The 22,894-nt window shown below is 39.6% G+C and overlaps 1 protein-coding gene across 18 annotated transcripts in view; it reads left to right on the forward strand.

Moving 5' to 3' along the window:
- KLHL18 (kelch like family member 18) overlaps positions 1 to 22,894 on the forward strand; it is a 78,293-nt gene that overhangs the window by 26,251 nt on the left and 29,148 nt on the right. For 10 of the 18 annotated variants that reach the window (XM_084988300.1, XM_021068721.2, XM_021068722.2 and 7 more), the window contains one exon: positions 21,370 to 21,500. The exons of 3 other annotated variants lie outside the window; for them this stretch is intronic. In XM_084988300.1, coding sequence (XP_084844426.1) covers positions 21,436 to 21,500 — 65 coding nt within the window. In that variant the 5' untranslated portion in view covers positions 21,370 to 21,435. Of the gene's footprint in view, positions 1 to 21,369; positions 21,501 to 22,519; positions 22,608 to 22,894 lie in introns of all 18 variants that reach the window. 5 more of the 18 variants (XM_084988289.1, XM_084988292.1, XM_084988293.1 and 2 more) reach the window with 1 other exon arrangement.

Genomic DNA, 22,894 nt, shown 5'->3' on the forward strand with positions numbered 1-22,894 from the left:
GTATTAATTCGCTTTTAAATATTTGGTGGATTTCTCTAGTGAAACTACCTGAACCTGGAGATCTCCTTTTTGGGAATTTTAAAAGTACAATATCAGGGAGCTCCCACTGTGGCACAGTGAGTTAGGTTCCAACTGCAGCAGCTTGGGTTGCTGGGGAGGCACGCATTGGATCCCTAGCCCAGCCCAGTGGGCTAAAGGATCCAGCATTGCTGCAGCTGCAGCTTGGATTCAGTCCGTGGTCTGGGAATTGCTATATGCTGTGGGTGCAGCCATGAAAAAAATAAACAAACAAAAAAAACCTATTATGTTCAGAATAGATTAGCAGTGAGGTATAGCACAGGGAACTATATCCAGTCACTTGTGATAGAACATGATAAAGGATAATATGAGAAAAAGAATGTATATCTATGACTGGGTCACTTTGCTATACAGTAGAAATTGACAGAACATTGTAAATAAACTATACTTTAATAATTTTTTTTTTTTTTTTTTTTTTTTTTGTCTTTTTAGGGCCGCACTCATGTTGTATGGATGTTCCTGGGGTAGGGGAGCTACAGATGCTGGTCTATGCCACAGCCACAGCCACCCCAGATCTGTGCCACATCTACAACCTATACCACAGCTCATGGCAATGCTGGGTCCTTAACCCACTGAGCAGGGCCAGTGATTGAACCTGCATCCTTATGGATACTAATCAGATTTGTTACCGCTGAGCCACAATGGGAACTCTGAATAATTTCTTTTTTAATTACACAATCAGATTCCTTACTAGCTATAGGGCTATTAAAATTATTAGAATTTCATTATGAGGGAAGGAAAAGTGGAGTTTGAGGTAGGTGTAACATCTCTTCAGAATCTATTGTTCTCACTTCTAGAGGGGGACACTGAGTGGCCCTAGTTCCCATCTATCTGACCTCAGGCAGGTCACATATTGGGGAATGTTAAGATGGGGATTCAGTTGCTGGTTTTGGCTATCCCTATAAAAAGTTATGATAATTTTCCCCAGAAAATAAACTGCTGGGAATTCAGAAAATGAGCTATCTATGCAGGAAATATCTCTTGACCATTTCTGCATTCCCCTCAGTGTTCCCAGTCAATAAAACACTGTGTTCGCTTTATGCCTTTGATGCTTATAGCAGATGCCGTCACCATGGTGTTTTTACACAGAGGGTCCTTTAAGACCTAACTGGTGAGTGGGGGCCTCGAGTCAACACCAGGGCCCAGTCAGAGCTGAAACCACCTTTAGTTAGAGCCTATCTATTAAGGTCAAGAGGGCAGGTCCCCCTTTCCTGAATTTCCTGCAATGCTCAGAACTCTGGCTCTGAATGGCAGAACTAGCCTCAGTAATCTTAGACCAATCATTTATTGGCTCATGTAATCAAACAGGAGAAAAAACAGGGTTGTTGATGAACCTAGAGGACTGAAATACTGCCAAGACTCTTTCCTTCCTTTTCCTCCTCCCACTGCAGACTGGTTCATCACACACAAAAGGTGATGAAGCACCTGACGGCTCCTTGCTGCCTAGAGGGAATGTCCCTCTTCCTCCTTGCTCATTCGAAAAATCCCAAGGAAGGGTCTAATTGGTAGGGCTCAGTTCATATATTATATAGTGTGGTGGGAATGAAGATAGGAGATGTTCCTAGAAGATAAGGCCACTGGATGGAGCTGACATCAGATGGAGTCCATGGCTAGTCACATGTGTTGAAGTCACAAGTGTTTTCTGTTAACCTTCAAGTAACCTAAAGTTGTCAATAGATCATCATTGTAATATTATAGATGATTCATAGTTAATATCTTACCTTAGAACATTATTAATGTATAGTTAATAGCTATATTTATATAGCTATGTAAAGATCATATTTATCTAGTTGATAGTAAAAATAATTGTCGTAATAGTCCTCACCTGTTGTGGTTATTTGATGATTTACTATATCCATAAGAAAATTTTGAAGGAAACAAGTAGAAAATCACAGTGCCTCCTGCTCAGTTTTCCATATCCTTTACTAAATTTCACTGCGAGAACCTGCAGTCCATTTTGACTATAACCCTTAGTGAAACTGCCATCTTTTCTTTGGAGTTAATTTATTTTCACAGGGAATTGTTGATTTTCTGGGCTGCTATTAAGGATACAGTTGGTATTTTAATTCCAATAAATGTTTCACTGGGCCACTTTGCTGTGCAGTAGAAATTGAAAGAACATTGTACATAAACTATTAGGAGATTTACAAGACCCTGTTACTCAAGGAGTTTGAGGTCTACTGGAGTAACATTAAAGTGCAGTATTTCTCAAACATGGCAGAGCCTTACTCGTCTAACATGTGACTAAGAGTTTGATTGGGGGTGGAGAGCTAAGCTGGCTTTGTGCTGAGTAGTTGCTGGATAACAATGATTGGTTGGTGCCTGAGGTCAGAGGGCAGATGCTTCTAGGGGAAACTCCAGGCCAAAGAAGGGGAGAATAACGGTTTAACTATAGTAAGAAACTCAAGTTTTTTGGAGTTCTGTTGTGGCTCAGCGCAGGTTAAGACTCAGACATAGTGTCTGTGAGGATTTGGTTTTAATACCTGGTCTCAACCAGTGGGTTAAGGATCCAGTGTTGCTGGTAAGCTTCGCTGCAGGCCACAGATGTGGCTCAGATCTGGCATTGCTGTGGCTGTGGTGTAGGGCCAGCAGCTGCAGCTCCAATTTGATCCCTAGCTTCAAGAACTCACATATGCTGCGAATGCAGTGCTAAAAAGAAAAAAAAAAAAAAAAAGAAAGAAACTCAAGTTTTTAAAAAATGCAGTTGGTGATGGCAGGCCCATACAGATCATTAGTATAGATAGCTCCAGTGAATGCCTCTGTTTCCAGGCTTGACTCACTTCCTTTTTTTTTTTTTTTTTTTTTTTTTGTTAAGGGCCGCACCCACAGCATATGGAAGTTTCCAGGCTAGGGGTCAAATCAGAGCTGCAGCTGCCGCCTTATGCCACAGCCGTACCAACTGAGGATCTGAGCTGTGTCTGTGACCTACACCACAGTTCACGGCAACACCGGATCCTTAACCCACCAAGCAAGGCCAGGAATTAAACCTGCATCCTCATGGATCCTAATTGGGTTCGCTAACTGCTGAGCCACAAAGGGAACGCCTCACTTCCTTTTTAAAAGAAGTAAGCATTTTGAGACACTGTCTCACAAAGTGCAGACCATTCATACTGTTTCAGCAGAGGGAGTCTGTGAGTACTAGCAGAAAATCAGGTGTCATGTGGTCAGGGAATTGTGGGGGTGGGTCTTAGATAAATAATGGGCATTTTCTCCTTTCAAGAAAATGTGTCCATGGTCTCTCTCCATAATCTTTGTCCCCGGTGATGCTAGAGCAGAGATCAGCAAAATATTTCTGTAAAGCAGACAGCAAGTATTTTTGGCTTTGTGGGCCATCATTGGTCACTATCACAGTTACTCAACTTTGCCATTGTGTGAACAAGTCTGTGTGCCAATAAAACTTTGTATATGGACACTGAAAGTTGGATTTATATAATTTTCATGTCATGAAATATTTATTCTTGATTTTTTTCAACAGTTTAAAGATGTAAAAACTATACTTAGCTCATGGGCTACACAAAAACAAGAGGCTGGCAGGCCAGATTTTGGCCCATTACTGTTGTTTGCTGATCCCTTCTCTAAAGGTCTTAAAAGTAACTTCAATAAAGTCCTAAATTTAAGAACATTTTAGGAGTTCCCTGGTGGCCTACTAGTTAAGGACTCAGCATTGTCAGTGCTGTGATTCAGGTTCAGTTGTTGGCCTGGGAACTTCTGCACTCTGTGACTGCTACCCTCACCTCCCAACAAAAGAGAACATTTATTTAACAAGTGCTTCTATAGGGAGTTCCCTTCATGGCCGAGTGGTTAATGAAAGCAATTAGGATCCATGAGGATGTGGGTTCGATACCTGGCCTCGATCAGTGGGTTAAGGATCCGGCATTGTCCTGAGATGTGGTGTAGGTTGCAGAAGCAGCTCAGATCCCACATGGCTGTCTGTGGCTGTGGCATAGGCTGGCAGCTGTAGCTCCGATTTGACCCCTGGGAACTTCCGTATGCTGCGGGTGCGGCCCTAAAAAGCAAAAAAAAAAAAAAAAAAAGCACTTATATAGCACTTAATATTTGTCCTGCAGTGTTTGTTTTATTTTTTGCTTTTTTTGAGGTGCTGTTTACCTAATTTTTGCAGATCTCTAAATTGAGGCACAGAGAAGTTAAGTAGCTAGCCCAGAGTAAATGGCAGAAACTGGATTTGAACATGGGTATTTTAGTGCTAGAGTGTCTGTTTATTTGTTTGTTTGTTTGTTTGGTTTTTTGTTTTTTTGTCTTTTCTAGGGCTGTACCCTCGGCATATGGAGGTTCCCAGGCTAGGGGTCTAATCAGAGCTGTAGGCGCGGCTGGCCTACGCCAGAGCCACAGCAACGCGGGATCTGAGCTGAGTCTGGAACCTACACCACAGCTCATGGCAACGCTAGATCCCTAACCCACTGATTGAGGCCAGGGATCCAACCTGAAACGTCTTTGTTCCCAGTTGGATTTGTTAACCACTGAGCCACAACAGGAACTCCTAGAGTGTCTGTTTTTATCTACCATGATATATGTCTCTCTTAAAGATTTTGTAATTATTGACTTGGTATCCTGAAGGACTTTTAGAGATCACTCCATCCTAATGCATTCTTACAAACCAGATTGATACCTTTTATGATTCAAATGTGTGCCTTAGTAAAATTATGGATTTCTGCTTATTATGCACTTTCAGCATCTCTTGTGACTGCCTAAAAGCTTATCTTTATGCCTCACTAATTCCAGGGGTATTCTATCTGCCCACAGGCAGGTTCACTAAATAACTTATTTATGTTGATGTTATGTTACTGCTCCTTGAAGCAGTAGTATCAAAAGTAGTTTTCCATCGAAGAGAAATCTATTCTAGATGTGGCTTTTGCTTTCCTTGGGAACACGTGTCTCAGATTACTCCCACCTCAGAGTTTGCCCTGCTGTTTTTCCTCCTTGAATAAGCTGCTGGTTGAATCTTGAGCCCCACCTACATGTGATAGGCAATAGAATTTGCAGTGTTATGCTACACTATCCCTGTTGATCCAAAGATATCCCTGTTGAGCCAGAAATGGGAACTTTCCCAGTCTTTTCAAGGAAGAAAATGGGAAGGGGTGTGTGTATTCAAGCAAGTCAAAACTTAGGTAGATGAGAGGTGCTCAGGACTTCTAGTTCCTTATGCTTAGTCATGGTTTCTGAGCTGCTAACTGGGAAGGGACCTCTGAGAACTGCTGGCACCAGAGGTTCCTATGCTATAGAGTTACTGCAAGGGACCTCTCAAAATCACATGTGCATCAATTTGCAGGCAGATAAATGATATCTTTTACATGTTTGTACAGGTATTTTTTCAAATGCATGTAGATGCCATCATGATTAAAAAGAAAAGCTTTACTGAATTTGCGTTAGGCTACTGTTAATAGCATAACTACTACCTTTTGAGAAACCTTATCCAGTTAAAGTCTCTTATTTACAGATGAAGAAACTGAGGCTCAGAGATAAAGGAAAGAGATTTGCCTGGGCTGTACAGAAAGGGAACAGCTGACATTGGAAACTGGTGCAGTTTGTATGTATTCTGTGGCTTGTGCTCTCTGCTTCACATGGGATGGGCATAGGTAGAGACTAGCAAATATTTTGACCTTTAATGCCATACCGAACTTTCTAATACTGTCTAATAGAGTGGTTGATTATGATATGTTTTCCAATATTTATAGTGCTTTTGAGAATCTCAAATTTTTTACTAGTAAATTCCTTGCCATGCCCCATAAATAACAATCTTATATTTCAGCCTAGAAACCTGAGACATGGTAAATTAGGCAACTAGCTTATGTCTGTAGTAGAGCTGGGCCCTGAAATTCAGAGTTTTAATCTCTGCACCAGGGTTCTGTTAATCAGACTGAACTTGTGAGGATTTCAGTTATTTATAGCTTGGTCTTTTTTGTTTTCAGCTGGGTGTAACAAAAACCTTTGTTAAATCCCTGACACTGTGCTGGGTGTTTTCACATGTATTATATATAACTTAATTTAATGATACCAAAGTAAATTTGGAGATCCTTCCTGAGCTCTGCCCCTGGTTTCCTAATACTCATGAAGTAGCATGTAGAATTCTTTTTTTTTTTTTATGTTTTATTAGGGCCACACCCAAAGCATATGGAAGTTTCGAGGCTAGGGGTCAAATTGGAGCTGTAGCTGCCGGCCACGGCCACAGCCACAGCCGTGTGAGATCTGAGCTGCATCTGCAACCTATAGCATAGCTCATGGCAACGCCTGATCCTTTATCCCCGCTGAGCAAGGCTAGGGATTGAACCTGCGTCCTCATGGATACAGTTGGGTTTTTTACCGCTGAACCGTGATGTGAACTCTACAAATAGAATTCTTTTTTTTTCTTTTTCTTTTTTGGACCACACCCTTGGCATATGTAGGTTCCCAGGTTAGGAGTCGAACTGGAGCTGCAGCTGCCGGCCCACACCACAGCCACAGCCACACCAGATCTGAGCCTTGTCTGCGACCTACACCACAGCTCACTGCAGTGTCGGATCCTCAGCCCACTGAGCGAGGCCAGGGATTGAACCTGCATCCTCGCGGATACTAGTCAGATTCGTTTCTGCTAAGCCACGATGGGAACTCCAGACATGTAGAATTCTTGAGTGCCCTGTTTTTCCAGCTTCATATCATATCATTTTCCTTTTCATATCTGTACTTGAATCATGGAAGCCACTTTGATATTTAACATTTATCAAAGGAATAATATGCTCACGATTTTATTTTATTTTATTTTTGTCTTTTTGCCTCTTCTAGGGCAGCTTGCCACGGCATATGGAGGTTCCTGGGCTAGGGGTCTAATCGGAGCTGTAGCCGCTGGCCTACATCAGAGCCACAGCAACGTGGGATCCAAGCCACATCTATGACCTACACCACAGCTCACAGCAACAGCAGATCCTTAACCCACTGAACAAGGCCAGGGATCGAACCCTCAACTTCATGGTTCCTAGTCGGATTCGTTAACCACTGTGCCATGACGGGAACTCTGATGTTCATGATTTTAAAAACCAAGTTTTAAAAAATAAAAGCAGAGTCACAGCACATACACTTAAATTACTTATTCACTGTTAGAACCTTATCTTCCTCCCCTTCATATAACTCTGTTAGTTAGCTCTTTTAATTTTCCAAACAAAACTATTAACACATATTAAAGTTACAGGGCTTAATAATACAATCAGTGTGGAGGAGCCCTGTAGGCCAATAGGAATGCTTTTAGTCTGTCTTCAGATCATGTTATGCAGAGTCCCTGTTTAGGAGCAGGTTCTGTGTCCACTCTTTGTAGAATCCACATGGCATGAGTACTGAGACTTTGTTGCAGTTTTAGTGGAAGTGGTTTGGGCTTTCCAGTTTGAAATTTTTTTTTTTTTTTTTTTTTTTTTGTTAGAAGCAAATTTGAAGGTGTTGTATATACCTAGGAAGTCCTGGGACTGTCCTGATTTGCTCTGCAGATTCTAATCATTGCAAATCATCCCACAGTGGTTAAGTGTCTGGCGCTGGTACACAAATTTATTAAGTGGTGGTGTGAGCAGGGGCACCATATGTGTGTGTTGTGTATACGGAGATCTAATACCCTGATCCCACCCAGGTAGCTTCCACATGTGTTCATGAGTTTAGCTCTTTCAGTTCAGAGTGTTCCTCTGACACTGCGGTTCATTTCTTTCTTTCTCTCCTATCTTGGACTTTGAACCTACCTCTTCCCAATATTTAAATTTACTGTATTTTTCTATTTCATTGTTAATACTTTATTATAATAAATATGGTTTTATTAATATTAATAGGTATTTATTTAAAGGTAGGTATAGCAAGATGTGACTAAGATAAGGATATATGTCAAACAGCTTTAACTTTTTTTCTTTTAAAGTTTTATTGAAGTATAGTTGATTTACAATGTTGTGATAATTTCTGCTTTACAATGAAGTGATTCATTTATATGTATACACATATCCATTCTTTTTCAGATTCTTTTCCCTTATAGGTTATCACAGAATACTGGTGAGAGTTCCCTGTTATACAGCAGGACCCAATTATCTGTGCAAGCCATATTACAATAGTGTGCATATGCCAATCCTAAGCCCCCATTCCATCCCTCACCAATACCTATACCCTTTGGTAACCATAAATTTATTTTCCAAGTCTTTGAGTTTATTTCTGTTTTGTAAATAATTTTATTTATATCATTTATATTTTAGATTCCACATATGTGATATCATAGGATGTTTGTCTTTCTCTAACTTAGTATGGTAATCTCTCTAGCATCGATGTTGTTGCAAATAGTATTTAATTCTTTTTTATGGCTGAGTAATATTTCATTGTATATATGTACCACATCTTCTTTATCCATTCTTCTGTCAGTGGACATTTAGGTTGTTTCCATATCTTGGCTATTGTATATAGTGCTACAGTGAACATTGGGATGTATGTGTCTTTTCGAATTATGATTTTCTCTGGATATACACCCAGGAGTAGGATTCCTGGATCATATGGTGGATCTATTTTTAGCTTTTTGAGGATCCTTCATACTATTTCCCGTGGTGGTTGTACTAATTAACATTCCCAACAGCAGTGTAGGAAGTTTCCTTTTTCTCTGCACCCTTCTAGCATTTGTTGTTTTCAGACTTTTTGAAGATAGCCATTCTGACTGGTGTGAAGTGATACCTCATTGTAGTTTTGATTTGCACTTTTCTGATAATTTGCAGTGTTGAGCATCTTTTCATGTGCTTTTGGAAATCAGTACACTTTCTTTTGAGAAATGTCTATTTAGATCTTCTGCCATTTTTCACTTTGGTTTTTGTTTTGGTTTTTTTGTTTGTTTGTTTTTTGAGCTGATGGAGTTGTTTGTATATTTTGGAGATTAATACCTTTTCAGTCATTTTCATTTGCAAATATTTTCTCCCATTCTGTGAATTGTCTTTTTATTTTCTTTATGGTTTCCTTTGCTGTGCAAAAGCTTTTAATTAGGTCCCATTTGTTTTTTTGTTTGTTTTTATTTCTATAACTCTAGAAGGTGGATCAGAAAAGATTTGCCATAGCTTAAGCCAAGAGTGTTCTGCCTTCGTTTTTCTCTAAGAGTTTTATAGTATCTGGTCTTATTATATTTAGGTCTTTAATCAATTTTGAGTATATTTTTCTGTATGGTGTCAGAGTGTTCTAATTTCATTCTTTTATACATAGTGTTCCAGTTTTCTCAGTACTGCTTATTGAAAAGACTCTTTTTTAGATTGTGTCTTCTTGCCTACTTTGTCATAGATTAATTGACCATAGGTAGGTGTGTTTATTTCTGGGCTTTATATCTTGTTACAGTAATCTATGTTTCTGCTTTTGTGTTAGTACCATACTGTTTTGGTGACTGTAGCTTTGTTGTATATTCTGAAAACAGGGAGCTTGATTTCTCTAGCTACTTTTTTCTTTCTCAGGATTGCTTTGGCTATTTGGGGTCTTTTGTGTTTCTATACAAATTTAAAATTTTTCTGTTCAAGTTCTGTGAAAAGCGTTGTTGGTAGTTTAATAGGGATTGCATTGAATCTGTAGATTGTTTTGGGTAGTATAGTCATTTTGATAATATTGATTATTTTTTATATTGATTATTCTTAACTAAGAACATGGCATATCTCTCTATCTATTTGCGTCATCTCTGATTTCTTTCATCAGCATCTTATAGTTTTTAGAGTGTAGGTCTTTTGCCTTAAGTAGATTTATTTCTAATTGTTATATTCTTTTTGAGGTGATGGTAAATGGGATTGTTCCCTTAACTTATCTTTCTGATCCTTCGTTGTTAGTGTATAGAATGCAACAAATTTCTATGTATTAATTTTGTATCCTGCAACTTTACCAAATTCATTGATGAGCTGTGGTAGTTTTCTGATAGTATCTTTAGGATTGTCTATGTATAGTATCATGTAATCTGCAAACAGTGACAGTTTTACTGCTTTTCCAATTTGGGTTCCTTTTCTTTCTTTTTCTTCTCTGATTGTCGTGGCTCAGACTTCCAAAACTATGTTGAATAAGAGTGATGAGAGTAGACATCTTTGTCTTGTTCCTCATCTTAGTGGAAATTCTTTTAGCTTTTCATTGTTGAGAATAATGTTAGCTGCGGGTTTGTCATATATGGCCTTTATTATTTTGACATAGATTCCCTCTGTGCCCACTTTATGGAGGGTTTTTATTATAAATGGGTGTTGAATTTTATCAAAAGTTTTTTCTGCATTTATTGAGATGATCATATGGTTTTTCTTCAATTTGTTGATGTGATGTTTCACACAGATTGATTTGTGAATGTTGAAAAATCCTTGCATTCCTGGATAAATCCCAGTTGATCACAGTGTATGATCCTTTTAATGTATTGTTGGATTTGGTTTGCTAGTATTTTGTTGAGGATTTTTGCATCTATATTCATCAGTGATATTGGCCTGTAATTTTCTTTTTCTGTGATAACATTTTCTAGTTTTAGTATTAGGGTAATGGTGGCTTCATAGAATGAGCTAGGGAGTGTTTTTCCACCACAATTTTTTGTAATAGTTTCAGAAGGATAGGTGTTAACTCTTCTCTAAACATTTGATAAAATTCTTCTGTGAAGCCATTTGGTCCTGGGCTTTTGTTTGTTGGAAGGTTTATTTTCATTTTGTTTTATTTTATAAATGGCTCCACCCACAGCATCTGAAAGTTCTGGGCCAGGGATTGAATCCAAGCTGCATCTGCGGCAACACCAGATCCTTTAACCCACTGTGCTGGGCGAGGGATTAAACCCTCACCTTTGCAGTGATGAGAGCCACTGTAATCAGATTCTCAACCCACTGTGCCCCAGAGGGAACTTCCTGTTGGAAGTTTTTAAAATCATAAATTTCAATTTCTGTGCTTGTAATTGGTCTGTTCATAGTTTCTATTTCTTTCTTGGTCACTCTTGGAAGACTGTACCTTTCTAAGAATTTGTCCATTTCTTCTAGGTTGTCCATTTCCTTGGCATATAGTTGCTAGTAGTAGTCTCTTATGATCCTTTGTATTTCTCTGGTTTGCAGTTGTAACTTCTTTTTTGTTTCTAATTTTATGTATTTGAGCCTTCTCCCTTTATTGTCTTTTCTTTTTTTGGATTGTGCCTATGGCATGTGGAAGTTCCTAGACCAAGATCAAACCTGAGCTACAGCAGTGAGAACACCAGATCCTTAGCTGACTATACCACAAGGGAACCTCCTCTCCCTTTTTTTCTTGATGAGTCTGGCAACAGATTTATCAATTTTGTTGATTTTTTCAAAGAACCAGCTTTTAGTTTCATTGATCTTTTCTATTTTCTTCATCTCTATTTCATTTATTTCTGCTCTGATCTTTATGATTTCTTTACTTCTGTTAACTTTAGGTTTTATTCTCCTTTCTCTAGTTGCTTAGGTGTAAGGTTAAGTTGTTTATTCAAGTTCGTTTTTTTTTTTTTTTTTCTTTCTTTTTAGGGCATAGAGAAGTTCCCAGGCTAGGGGCTGAATCAGAGCTGCAGCTGCCAGCCTATGCCACAGCCATAGCAGTCCCAGATCCTTAATCTACAGAGTGAGGCCAGGGATTGAACCTGCATCTTCATGGATACTTAGCTGGATTCTTAACCTGCTGAGCCACAATGGGAACTCCCTATTTGAGATTTTGTTTCCTGAGGTAAACTTGTACTACTGTGAAGTTCCCTTTTAGAACTGCTTTTGCTGTGTCCTATAGATTTTGGATTGTTGAGTTTTTGTTTTCGTTTGTCTCTAGATATTTTTTTTTTAACTTCCTGTGTGATTTCTTCAATGATCATTGGTTATTTAGTAGTATACTTTTTAGTCTCCATGTGTTTGGTTTTTTTGGCAGTTTTTTTTTTTTCTTGTAGTTGATTTCAAATCTTATAGTGTTGTGATCAGAACAAATACTTGATATGATTTTAGTTTTCTTACATTTATTGAGGCTAGTGGCCCAAGATATGATCTATCCTAGAGAATGTTCCATGCGCACTTAAGAAGAATTTGTATTCTTTTTTTTCCTTGTCTTTTTAGGGCCACACCTGCGGCATGTGGAGATTCCCAGGCTAGGGGTCAAATCAGAGCTGCAGCTGCCAGCCTTTGCCACAGCCAGTGCAACACAGCATCCGAGCTGTGTCTGCACCCTATACCACAGTTCACGGCAATGCTAGGTCCTTAACCCACTGAGTGAGGCCAGGGATTGAACCTGCATCCTCATGGATGCTAGTCAAACTCACTTCCATTTAGCCATTATAGGAACTCAGAATGTGTATTCTGTTGCTTTCAGATGGAACATTTTATAAATATCAATTAAGTCCATCTGGTCTGCTGAGTCATTTAAGACCTATGTTTCCTTATTGATTTTCTGTCTGGATGATCTGTTCATTGCTGTAAGTGGGGTGTTAAAGTCCCCAACTATTACTGGGTTATTGTTGACTTCTTTTATGGCTCTCAGCAGTTGCCTCATATATTGAGGTGCTCCTATGTTGGGTACATATGTTTTTACAATTTTTATGTCTTCTTTTTTGTGCGTGTGCAAAAGTCTTTTTATTTTAAGAAAAAAATTTAGTTAACAAAAAATTTAACAAATTTCACTTAGCAAAATACACCCGAAAGGAAATCACAGTACAAAGAAAGTTTTAAATCAAGGCCTCACCAATTCCTACAGTATTAGTAATGTCTCAATTTTCAAAACTAACTTTTAAAAAGCTTAAACTTAACCTAAAAGATTTTAAATGAAAATAAACTAGAATGAACAAACATGAGAAATGTTCTTCTTTGAATTAGGAATCTAGCACCTTGAGTTTTCCAAAAAAGCACACCTCCCCAATGTGTTCACGATGATGTGGTGTAAAAGATCCACATTTAACATACTTGAAACTACTATAACTCAGATGTATGTCTTCTTCTTATATTGACACTCTGATCATTGTATAGTGTCCTTGTCTCTTATAAACTTCTTTATTTTAAAGTCTATTTTGTCTGATATGACTATTGCTACTCCAGCTTTCTTTTGATTTTCAGTTGCATAGAAAATTTTTTTCTATCCTCACATTTTAAGTCTATATGTTTCTCTAGATCTCAGGTGGGTCTCTCATGTAGATAGCATATATGTGGGTTTTGTTTTTGTATCTGTTCAGCCAATCTATGTCTTTTGCTTTGGGCATTTAATCTATTTACATTTAAGGTAACTATTGATATGTATGTTCTTATTGTCATTTTGTTAATTGTTTTGGATTTGTTTTTGTTGTTATTTTTTCTCCCCTTTCTCTTTTGTTCTCTTGTGATTTGATGACTGTCTTTACTGTTGGGTTTGGGAGCTTTAACTTTTCTGACCAACCAATTATACCTTGTGTATTGATTATTTTTATCTAAATTCTGTCATACCAGTTCACATTGCTTCACCACCATAGGGAAGGGAAAGGGGAGAGATTTGAGGTAACAGTATATGCAGATTAGTGGAAGAAGTTACCTTTGCTTGGGCCTGTGTAAATCAAGATATTAAATAGGAAACACACTGTCTTCTTGTATAAGCCATAGTTTATAATATTAGATTTATCAGTAATAAAATGGTATTTTGATTTCCTATTTGCTTTATCTCCTTTTTAATGAACTTTTAATTTTAAGATAATTGTAGATTCACATGCAGTTAAGAAATAACAACAGTGAGATCCCATGTACCCTTTCTGCAGTTTCTCCCAGTGGTACAATCTTGTAAAATTATACTTTGCGTGTGTGTGTGTCTTTTTAGGGCTGCATCCATGGCATATGGCGGTTCCCAGGCTAGGGGACAAATTGGAGCTGCAGCCGCTGGCCTATGCCACAGCCACGGCAGATGGAACCTCATCTGTGACCTACACTACAGCTCATGGCAATGTTGGATCCTTAACCCACTGAGCGAGGCCAGGGATCGAACCTGCATCCTCATGGATTCTAGTCAGAATCTTTTCTGCTGAGCCACAATGGGAACTCCTGATCTTGCAAAATTACAGTAAAACATCACAACTAGGAAATTGGCATTTATTTAATCCACCACTCTTCTTTTTTTTTTTTTTTTTTTTTGTGTGTGTGTGTGTATGTGTGTGTGTGTGTGTCTTTTTGCCATTTCTAGGGCCACTTCTGCAGCATGTGGAGGTTCCCAGGCTAGGGGTCTAATCGAAGCTGTAGCCGCCGGCCTACACCAGAGCCACAGCAACACAGGATCCGAGCCACGTCTGCAACCTACACCACAGCTCATGGCAACACCAAATCCTTAACCCACTGAGCAAGGCCAGGGATTGAACCCGCAACTTCATGGTTCCTAGTCGGATTCGTTCACCACTGAGCCATGACAGGAACTCCTTAATCCACCACTCTTATGCAGATTTCCCCAGCTTTAATTCTGTTCACCTGTGTGTATGTAATTCTTTTAACATTTTTTTTTGGATCTCTCATTGAGCTTTATTACATTTATAGTTGTACGACGAGCATCACAACCCAGTTTTATAGCATTTCCATTCCAAATCCTCAGTGCACCCTCCCACCTCCCTAATTCTTTATAATTTTGTCATGTGTGTAAGTTTTTAAAAATTTTTAATTTGAAAAGATTTTCAGTTGTTTGTGAACTTGAGCTGGGAGCGGTGTGTTATTTATTGGGTCCCTCTCAAACTCCACTGGTAAACAACTGAAGCATAATTCTTTCTCTTTCACATAATAGCCACTTGACTTTTGGGCACATTATTCTAAATCTTGGTTTCCTCATCTCTAAACTTGAATTCAGGAGTTCCCATCATGGCTCAGTGGTTAAAGAACCTGACTGGCAACCATGAGGATGTGGGTTCGATCCCTGGTCTCACTACGTTAGCTAAGGATCCGGCGTTGCTGTGACTGTGGTGTAGGCTGGCGCCTGTAGCTCTGATTGGACCCCTAGCCTGAGAACCTCCTTATGCTGCAGGTGCAGCCCTAAAAAGACAAAAAAAGACAAAATAAATACAAAAAATAAAATGGGGAGTGGGGAGTTCCCATAGTGGCTCAATGGTTAACAAATCCTACTAGGAACCATGAGGTGAGTTCAATCCCTGGCCTCGCTCAGTGGGTTAAGGATCCAGTGTTGCTGTGAGCTGTGGTGTAGGTCACAGACAAAGCTCGAATCCCACATTGCTGTGGCTGTGGTGTAGACTGAAGGCTACAGCTCCATTTAGACCCCAGCCTGGGAATCTCCATATGCCATGGGTGCGGCCCTAGAAAAGACAAAAAATTAAAAAATATAAATAAATAAATAAAATGGAATTCACAATGCAGAGGGTTGCTATGAGGAATAAAATGAGAAAATATGTATCATGGGTACTTCGCAAAAGGAACTCCATAAATGATCATCTCTTTAAAAAAAAAAAAAACCCTGAGATTACACATGAGAATATTTGGGTTTTTTAATGCTTTTCATAAAACTGTATTATCCCAGTATTATGGAATTAGAAGGTCCCTTAATAGTTTTAGAACCAGTGAAGGCCTTCTCTCAACATTCTTAGGTGATAGGCTGTAAACTAAAATCTGCCTCCTTTGTAACTTTATTTATTTATTTATTTATTATTTTTTGTCTTTTTAAGGCCACACCCATGGCATATGGAATTTTCCGGGCTAGGGATGGAATCAGAGCTGCAACTGCCACAGCCACACCAGATCTGAGTTGCATCTGTGACCTACACCGCAGCTCATGGCAATGCTGGATCCTTTAACCCACTGAGGAGGACAGGGATTGAACATGTGTCCTCATGGATACTAGTCAGATCCTAACCTGATGAACCACAATGGGAATTCCTCCTCCCTGTAACTTTTATTTTTTATTTTTGTTTATTTATTTATTTCTCCCTGTAACTTTTAGATCTGCCTTCGTCCATGTGATAGCCCTTCTGGTCTTTGAGTACAACTATAGTCCCCCCTAAATTATCTTTTCCAAACTAACCATCCTTTAGCCATTCCTCACTAAGATGTAGCTTCCTGACCCTTTCCCATCTTGATCTTCCTCTTCTAGATAAAGACAAATTTGTTTTTCCCCTTAACTGAACACAGAATTCAGATGTAGTCTGGCTGGCATATCCCACGATAGGCCTGGTTTTTTGTTTGTTTGTTTTGTCTTTTTAGGGCTGTACCTGCGGCACGTGGAAATTCCCAGGCTAAGGGTTGAGTTGGAGCTGTAGCTGCCAGCCTATGCCAGAGCCACAGCCACATGGAATCTGAGCCGTGTCTGCAACCTACACCACATCTCACAGCAACACAGGCTCCTTAACCCACTGAGCAAGCCCAGGGATTGAACCCGCGTCCTGATGGATGCTAGTCGGGTTTGCTAATCGCTGAGCCATGATGGGAACACAGGCCTGTCTTCTCTTTAGTTGAGTTTTATTTTTTTTATTTTTTATTACTCAAATGAATTTATCACATCTGTAGTTGTATAATGATCATAACAATCTAATTTCACAGGTTTTCTATCCCATAACCCAAGCACATCCCCCACCTCCCAAACTGTCTCCTCCAGAGACCATAAGTTTTTCAATGTCTATGAGTCAGCATCTGTTCTGCAAAGAAGTTCAGTCTGTCCTTTTTTCAGATTCCACATGTCAGTGAAAGGATTTGATGTTGGTGTCTCATTGTATGGCTGACTTCACTTAGCATGATAATTTCTAGGTCCATCCATGTTGCTAAAAATTAGCTGAGTTTTTTTTTGGGAAATCAGGTCACCTAGTTTGTGCACATGTAACTTGTTCTTTTGTCTTCTAAAATGCACAGCAGTTTAACACAGCAAGTTGGATACACATTTTAACCTCCATTCCCTCCTATAATCCCATTAAAATGTTAATAATAAGAAAAGAGATCAGCAATTGAGAAATCAATGGTCTGTCGAAGCCAGAAAGCAAGTGCAGTGCACTTAATAGGCCAGAGAAACAGAAAGTGCTTGAGGGGTCGGGGAAACTAAGTAGAAAGATTTGTAATGCAGGACTGTGGAATAGCTCCAGAATCAGAGATGACAAATACTGAAAACAGGAAGATAAGTTGAAAGTCTTTGAAAAGCAATTAGATGCCTACACTCCCTCCCCTACTCTCTCAGGAGACAGAAGTTTTAGTCTTAGATATTGAACCAGAGGCACATCAAGCTCAGAAGTTGGGATGAAACTTGGAGTAAAACTGAAAATAGGGGCTTTAAGACCAAGTTCTAAATAGTGTTGAGAGGACAATTCCTTTATCATGCCAAGTTTTCAGAATATCTGCAGGCAGGTGCTCCCATTGCAAGAGATTGAAAGATCCTTCTCTGATAAATTTAGTCCCATAGAGAAAATCTGTAAGGGACCCACTACTTCTAGGGGTCCTCAATGAAATGGCAGATTCTTGCCTGTTTACCCTAATGGGAAATCCACAAATTGCTTAGCTCCCATACACAGAGCTTTCAAATAGCTTCTAAAAGTATTAGCAGATAGCCAGGTGTCACAAGACATTTGAAGAACATAAAAGACAGAGACCAAAACAAATGGGGGAGAAAAGAACTCAGTGAAAACAGTAAAAGCATGGAGGAAAAGGAAAATTTTAACTGTAGTATTTTCAGAGCAATTAGAGAAGGTATTTTATTCTTGAAAGCTGAACTAGATTCCTAAAAAGAAAAAAAGGAACCTCCAAAAACCAAGAAAGACCTCTTGGAAATTAAAAATATGATAGCAAGTATGAAAAGTATGACACAAATATTGAAAGGTAGAGTTGAAGAAAATTCCCAAAAATAGACTAAATGAAAGGTGGAAAACTGGGAAAAACAGAGGGAATTTGGATCATTCCAAGAGGTCTAACACTTGATAATGGGAATTTAAGAAGTGAAAAAATAGTAGAGAGGAGGAAATTATCAAAGAAATGGCATGAAAGCTATTCTTAGAACTAAAATAATGTCTGTAGATTGGTACACTACAGTGAATGGGGGAAAAAAAAAAACAAGTTACAGCCCTGTGAAATTTCAAATCTCTGAGAAGATGAAGTTCTAAAAGCTTCTAGAGAGAACAGTCACATACTTAGGGTTAGTATCCAAAATGGCATTAGCTTTCTCAAAACCAGCAAACTAGAAGACAGTGGAACAATACATTCAAAATTCTGCCAGAAAAAACTTTCTCAACTTAGAATTTTTTAGCCAGCCAAACTGTCACCCAAGTTTAAGGATAATAAAGACATTTGCAGACATAATGTACATATACCCTCTGATATTGTAACATAATAAGAAATATATATTTGGCTTTTGTCCCTGGATCCTGGCACAGAGCTCCTAAAATCCTTGTAATTTCCTGAGCAGTAGGGGTGATAAGAGCATCTTTTGTTGTACTGTTTGCTCTGTGTTCCCAGTTCCTGATGCAGGAGTTTGTAAAACCCTTGGGTGAGAGGAGCAATGAATCAAACTTGAATTTATGCTCATAAAGTAACTCTTTGTGGGCCTCTAGATAGCTTCAGGATAGGGACTGGTTGCCAGAAGAACCAGTCCTGATTAAAGGGTTGGAACTTTTAGCCCCACTTCTCCACCTTTGGGGAGGAGAGAGGGGCGAGAGGTTGAATTAATCACCAATGACCAATGAGTTAATCAGTCATGCCTCCATAATGGAGCCTCCATAAAAATTTCATTCTGGGAGTTCTTGTATGGCTCAACAGGTTAAGTAAGTATACAGTATTGTCACTGCAGTGGCTTGCGTTGCTACTGCAGTGTGGGTTCAGTCCTTGCCCCAGGAAATTCCACATGCCACGGGTGTAGCCAAAAAAAAAAAAAAAAAAGACTATTCCAGCAAAGTATCAAACCTGAGGAGGAAGTTTTTGTGAACCCTTCTACCTTGACCTTTTAGTTGATTGTTCAGAAGTACAAGTGACTCAGACCTGAAGTTGTCATCTGAAGCAGGGACTGAGTCCTTATGTGTGGGGTCTGCATTAACTCTAGATAGTTGGTGTCAGATTTGAATTAAATTGTACAATACCACTGGGTGTCTGGAGAGTTGGATAATTGGTTGGTGTGAGAACACAATCTGCACATTTGGTGTCAGAAGTGCTGTGAGTTGAAAACACTTTATAGTACACCCTTCCTTCGGAAGAAGATCTATGAGAAGACGCTTTTCACCAGCACAAGGGAATTAATAAGAGGGCTGGAGTTCCCATCGTGGCGCAGCAGAAATGAATCTGGTGTTGATTTAGAACTACTCCCACATCAATATGGTGAGAGAGGGAGTTCCCGTCGTGGTGCAATGGAAACAAATCCAACTAGGAACCATGAGGTTGTGGGTTCGATTCCTGGCCTCGCTCAGTGAGTTAAGGATCTGGCGTTGCTGTAAGCTGTGGTGTAGGTCATAGATGCGGCTTGGATCCCGAGTTGCTGTGGCTCTGGTGTAGGCTAGCAGCTGTAGCTCCAATTGGCCCCTAGCCTGGGAACCTCCATACACTGCAAGTGTGGCCCTAAAAAGCAAAAAAAAAAAAAAAAAAGAGGAAGAAGGTTAAACTGGAGTTCCAGTATAGGTGAGGGGAAAGGAATTCTTAGAAGGACAGAGTTCCAGTATGGGTGTCATAAGAGCAAACTGCTAGCTTTTCTGATGGAATATTAAGTTGAAGGGTGTTTTACACTTATTATCTTTAAGGAAAATAAAAATTATACCAACAAAGAAATAATATAATTGGAGTATATACATCATGGCTTGGCTACAAATAGTATTCACTTAGACCACAGCGTGGCTGTGGCTGTGGCTGGCAGTTGCAGCTCCAATTTGACCCCTACCCTGGGAACTTCTATATGCTGAAGGTGTAGCCCTTAAAAAAAAAAAAAAAGGAATTCAGGTAATAGTTATATTTTGCTGCATAACAAATTACCCCTAAACTTAGTGACTAAAAATAACAGATTTTATCATCTCACGATTTCCTTGGGTCAGAAAATCAGAAGCAGCTGAGATGTCTCATGAGGTAGCATTCCAAGTGTCACCTTGGGTTGCAGTCATCTGGGCCTCTCCTCAGGATAGATTGTGATCTGGCTTTCCTAAGAGCGCATGATCCAGGAGAGACAGTCAGAGGAGTCTGCAGTGCCTTTTATGACCTAGCCTTGAATGTGGCATACCAACATCACTTCTATATTCTGTTAGTCCCACAGACCAATCCTGAAACATTGTGGGAGGGGCCTGTGCAAGGACAGGAATACCAGGAGGCGAGGCTCAGTTGGGGGCTCTTTGGAGACTGACTACCACAAGTAATAACTAAAAATGAAAATTCAAGAAGTAATATTATAGGCATGTTACTTGGAAAGGTGGAGATAAATACTCAATAAATATAAATGACAAAGCTTTTTCAAGGAATATCCTTTAGGCAGATGGTTCAAAAGCACTTTAGAGAACTCCCTAGGCTAAGGATTTGTCTGTGAAGGGTTGATAAAATTCAGAGTCTGCCTCTGTCTCCGTGAGCCCTGTGTGCTGCCTAGAGCACTGGCCAATCCACAGCCCTGGTACTTCCAGCTGGCCGCTGCCAGTCATGTTCCTAAGAGAATTCTGGTCTCTTTGAGGTTTCCCACAGCCTGTTGGTGCCCAAGGACTTGGAATATCCATGCCCACATGCGCCCCCTTGTTCAAGCCTCTTCTTGTTTCTCCTCATCTCTTTCTTCCACTATGTGTTTACTCTTCATGAGGAACTACTGTTTGATGCTTCAGGTTTCTTGTCCAGTTTATCTCTTCCATCTACCATCTAATAGAACTAGGATTGGGATAAAGTGTTAGAGAAATCTGGTCTTTGAGTTGGTAGGGGGTGTTTGGAGGGGTGCAGAGAAGACTGCTGTATAAGTAAAAACTACCACTCAGAGCATTCAGACTTAAAGTTTTTAACCATTTATCTTTCAATTTTATTTTTATTTTATTTTTTATTGGGCTGCACACACGGCATGTGGAAGTTCCTGGGCCAGGGATCAAACCTGTGTCACAGCAGCAACCTGAGCTACTACAGTGACAATGCCAGATCCTTACCCTGCTGAGCTGTAAGAGAACTCCTTTTTTAACTATTTAGCAGATAGTTGAAAAGCACTCCCCAGGCTAAGGATTTGTCTGTGAAGGATTGGTACAAATCCGTCTGCCTCTGTCATTAAAATGTACTGTTTACAATTCTTCTGTATCTGAGTATGTGGAGTTTAAAATGCTTCAGGATCTTCATGAAAAGCCTTGCTCTCAAGTACTGGGATGCCTTCAATACCACTCCCATGGGCAGAGGGGTAGGCTGTGGAAGGGACAGGGTGGTTTTCGTGTTTTCTTTCCTCAGTACCCATCTTTGTATTTTATTTTGCCCACAGATTGGGGACCACAAATTCAGTGCTCACCGGATCGTCTTAGCAGCCTCAATCCCGTACTTCCACGCTATGTTTACAAATGACATGATGGAATGCAAGCAGGATGAGATTGTAATGCAAGGAATGGACCCAAGGTACTAAATTCCTCCACTAGGTTTCAGAACCTGCTTTCTAGGTGCAGCTTCAGCCTTGTGTTTGGTGCCCTTTGGGGACTTCCAGTAGGACTTCATATCTAGCACAGTTCCACAAACAGTAGTTGACCAGTAAACAAGTTAGAACCTCATCTGGTGGCCTGAGACGTAGTTAAAAGGAGAGTTTTGATGTGTTTTTACTCTGGTAGAGTGACAAATCTCATAGGAGCTAGAGTCCAAGATAAATTTTTAAACCAGTACTGGGTACGAAGTTGGTGGTATATTATTTTCTTCATTTTTCTGTGCTTGCCATTTTAGCTGGCAAAGTAGTCTTTCAAATAAGTGCCTTCATTCATTACCCTTCTCAGCAATCCAGAATAGTGCTGTGCATTAGAACTTCCTGCATTGATGGAGGTGTTTTATTTGTACTCTCCAAAATGGTAGCCACTAGCACCCATAGCTACTGAGCACTTGAAAAGTGACTAGTAGGACTGAAGAACCTAATTTTAAGTATTATTTAATTTTAATTAATTTAAATTTAGTTTTAAATAGCCATGTCTGGCTAATGGCTAATATATGGGACAACACAGGCCAAGAAGGTGGCAAAGATCATGGTTATTTGATAAATGAGAAAATTGAAGCCCAAGGAGGTCAAGCCCAAAGTTTATCCCATCTAAACATCTTTTCAGTGTCTCAGAAAACCTTCCATAGCAAAGAATCATTGGCCCCAAATGTCAGTAGTGCTGAGGCTGAGAAATTGTGCCCTAGATGGATTTTAGGGTCAGGAGGCAATACTATAATACCCCTGAAGCCTCATCATTAAGGTTGAGGTTGTCCTTATGTGTAGAGTCCCTACTAGACTGTCTTCCTGGAAATACTTTCCTGATTTCTGTATGAAGACTTTTATGTTAAATACATTCCACAGTATGCCTTTTTTGGCCTTGAAAGGAAAAGGCATGTTTATATGACTTAAAAGATTTTGCTGCAAGTCTGTGAACTGAGATTGTGTCTTTATAACCTAGGTTGTATCCAGGGGTCCACTGTGCACCTACTATGTGCCTGGCATTGTTCTGGGGTCTTGGGAATGCAGCAGCAAAGAGGACATGCAAGGTGATTCTCACTGGAGAAGAGAAAATAAACAAACCAGCAACTCAAACATTAGCCAATAACCTGTAATTTGTTGCCTAACTTCTTAGCTTTGGTGGAACAGAGCTAGGAAACTGTGTGGTGCCCTTTGGATGATGGAAGGTGATCTGCCTCAGTACATGGAGAGAATTTATATGCCCACTGCAAGGCAGAACTCTCAGGCCAGCTGTTATAAGCAAAGACAGAAGTGTGTCTATCTCCAAGGGCAGTTGTGCACTCTCATCTCTGAGGTCTGTGCCTGATGGAATTGT

Source organism: Sus scrofa, chromosome 13 (genome assembly GCF_054392235.1).
Source record: "Sus scrofa isolate SSC_HxYL_T2T_F1_AM1 chromosome 13, Sscrofa_HxYL_maternal_Yorkshire_Landrace_v2.0, whole genome shotgun sequence".
Taxonomy (NCBI): domain Eukaryota; kingdom Metazoa; phylum Chordata; class Mammalia; order Artiodactyla; family Suidae; genus Sus; species Sus scrofa.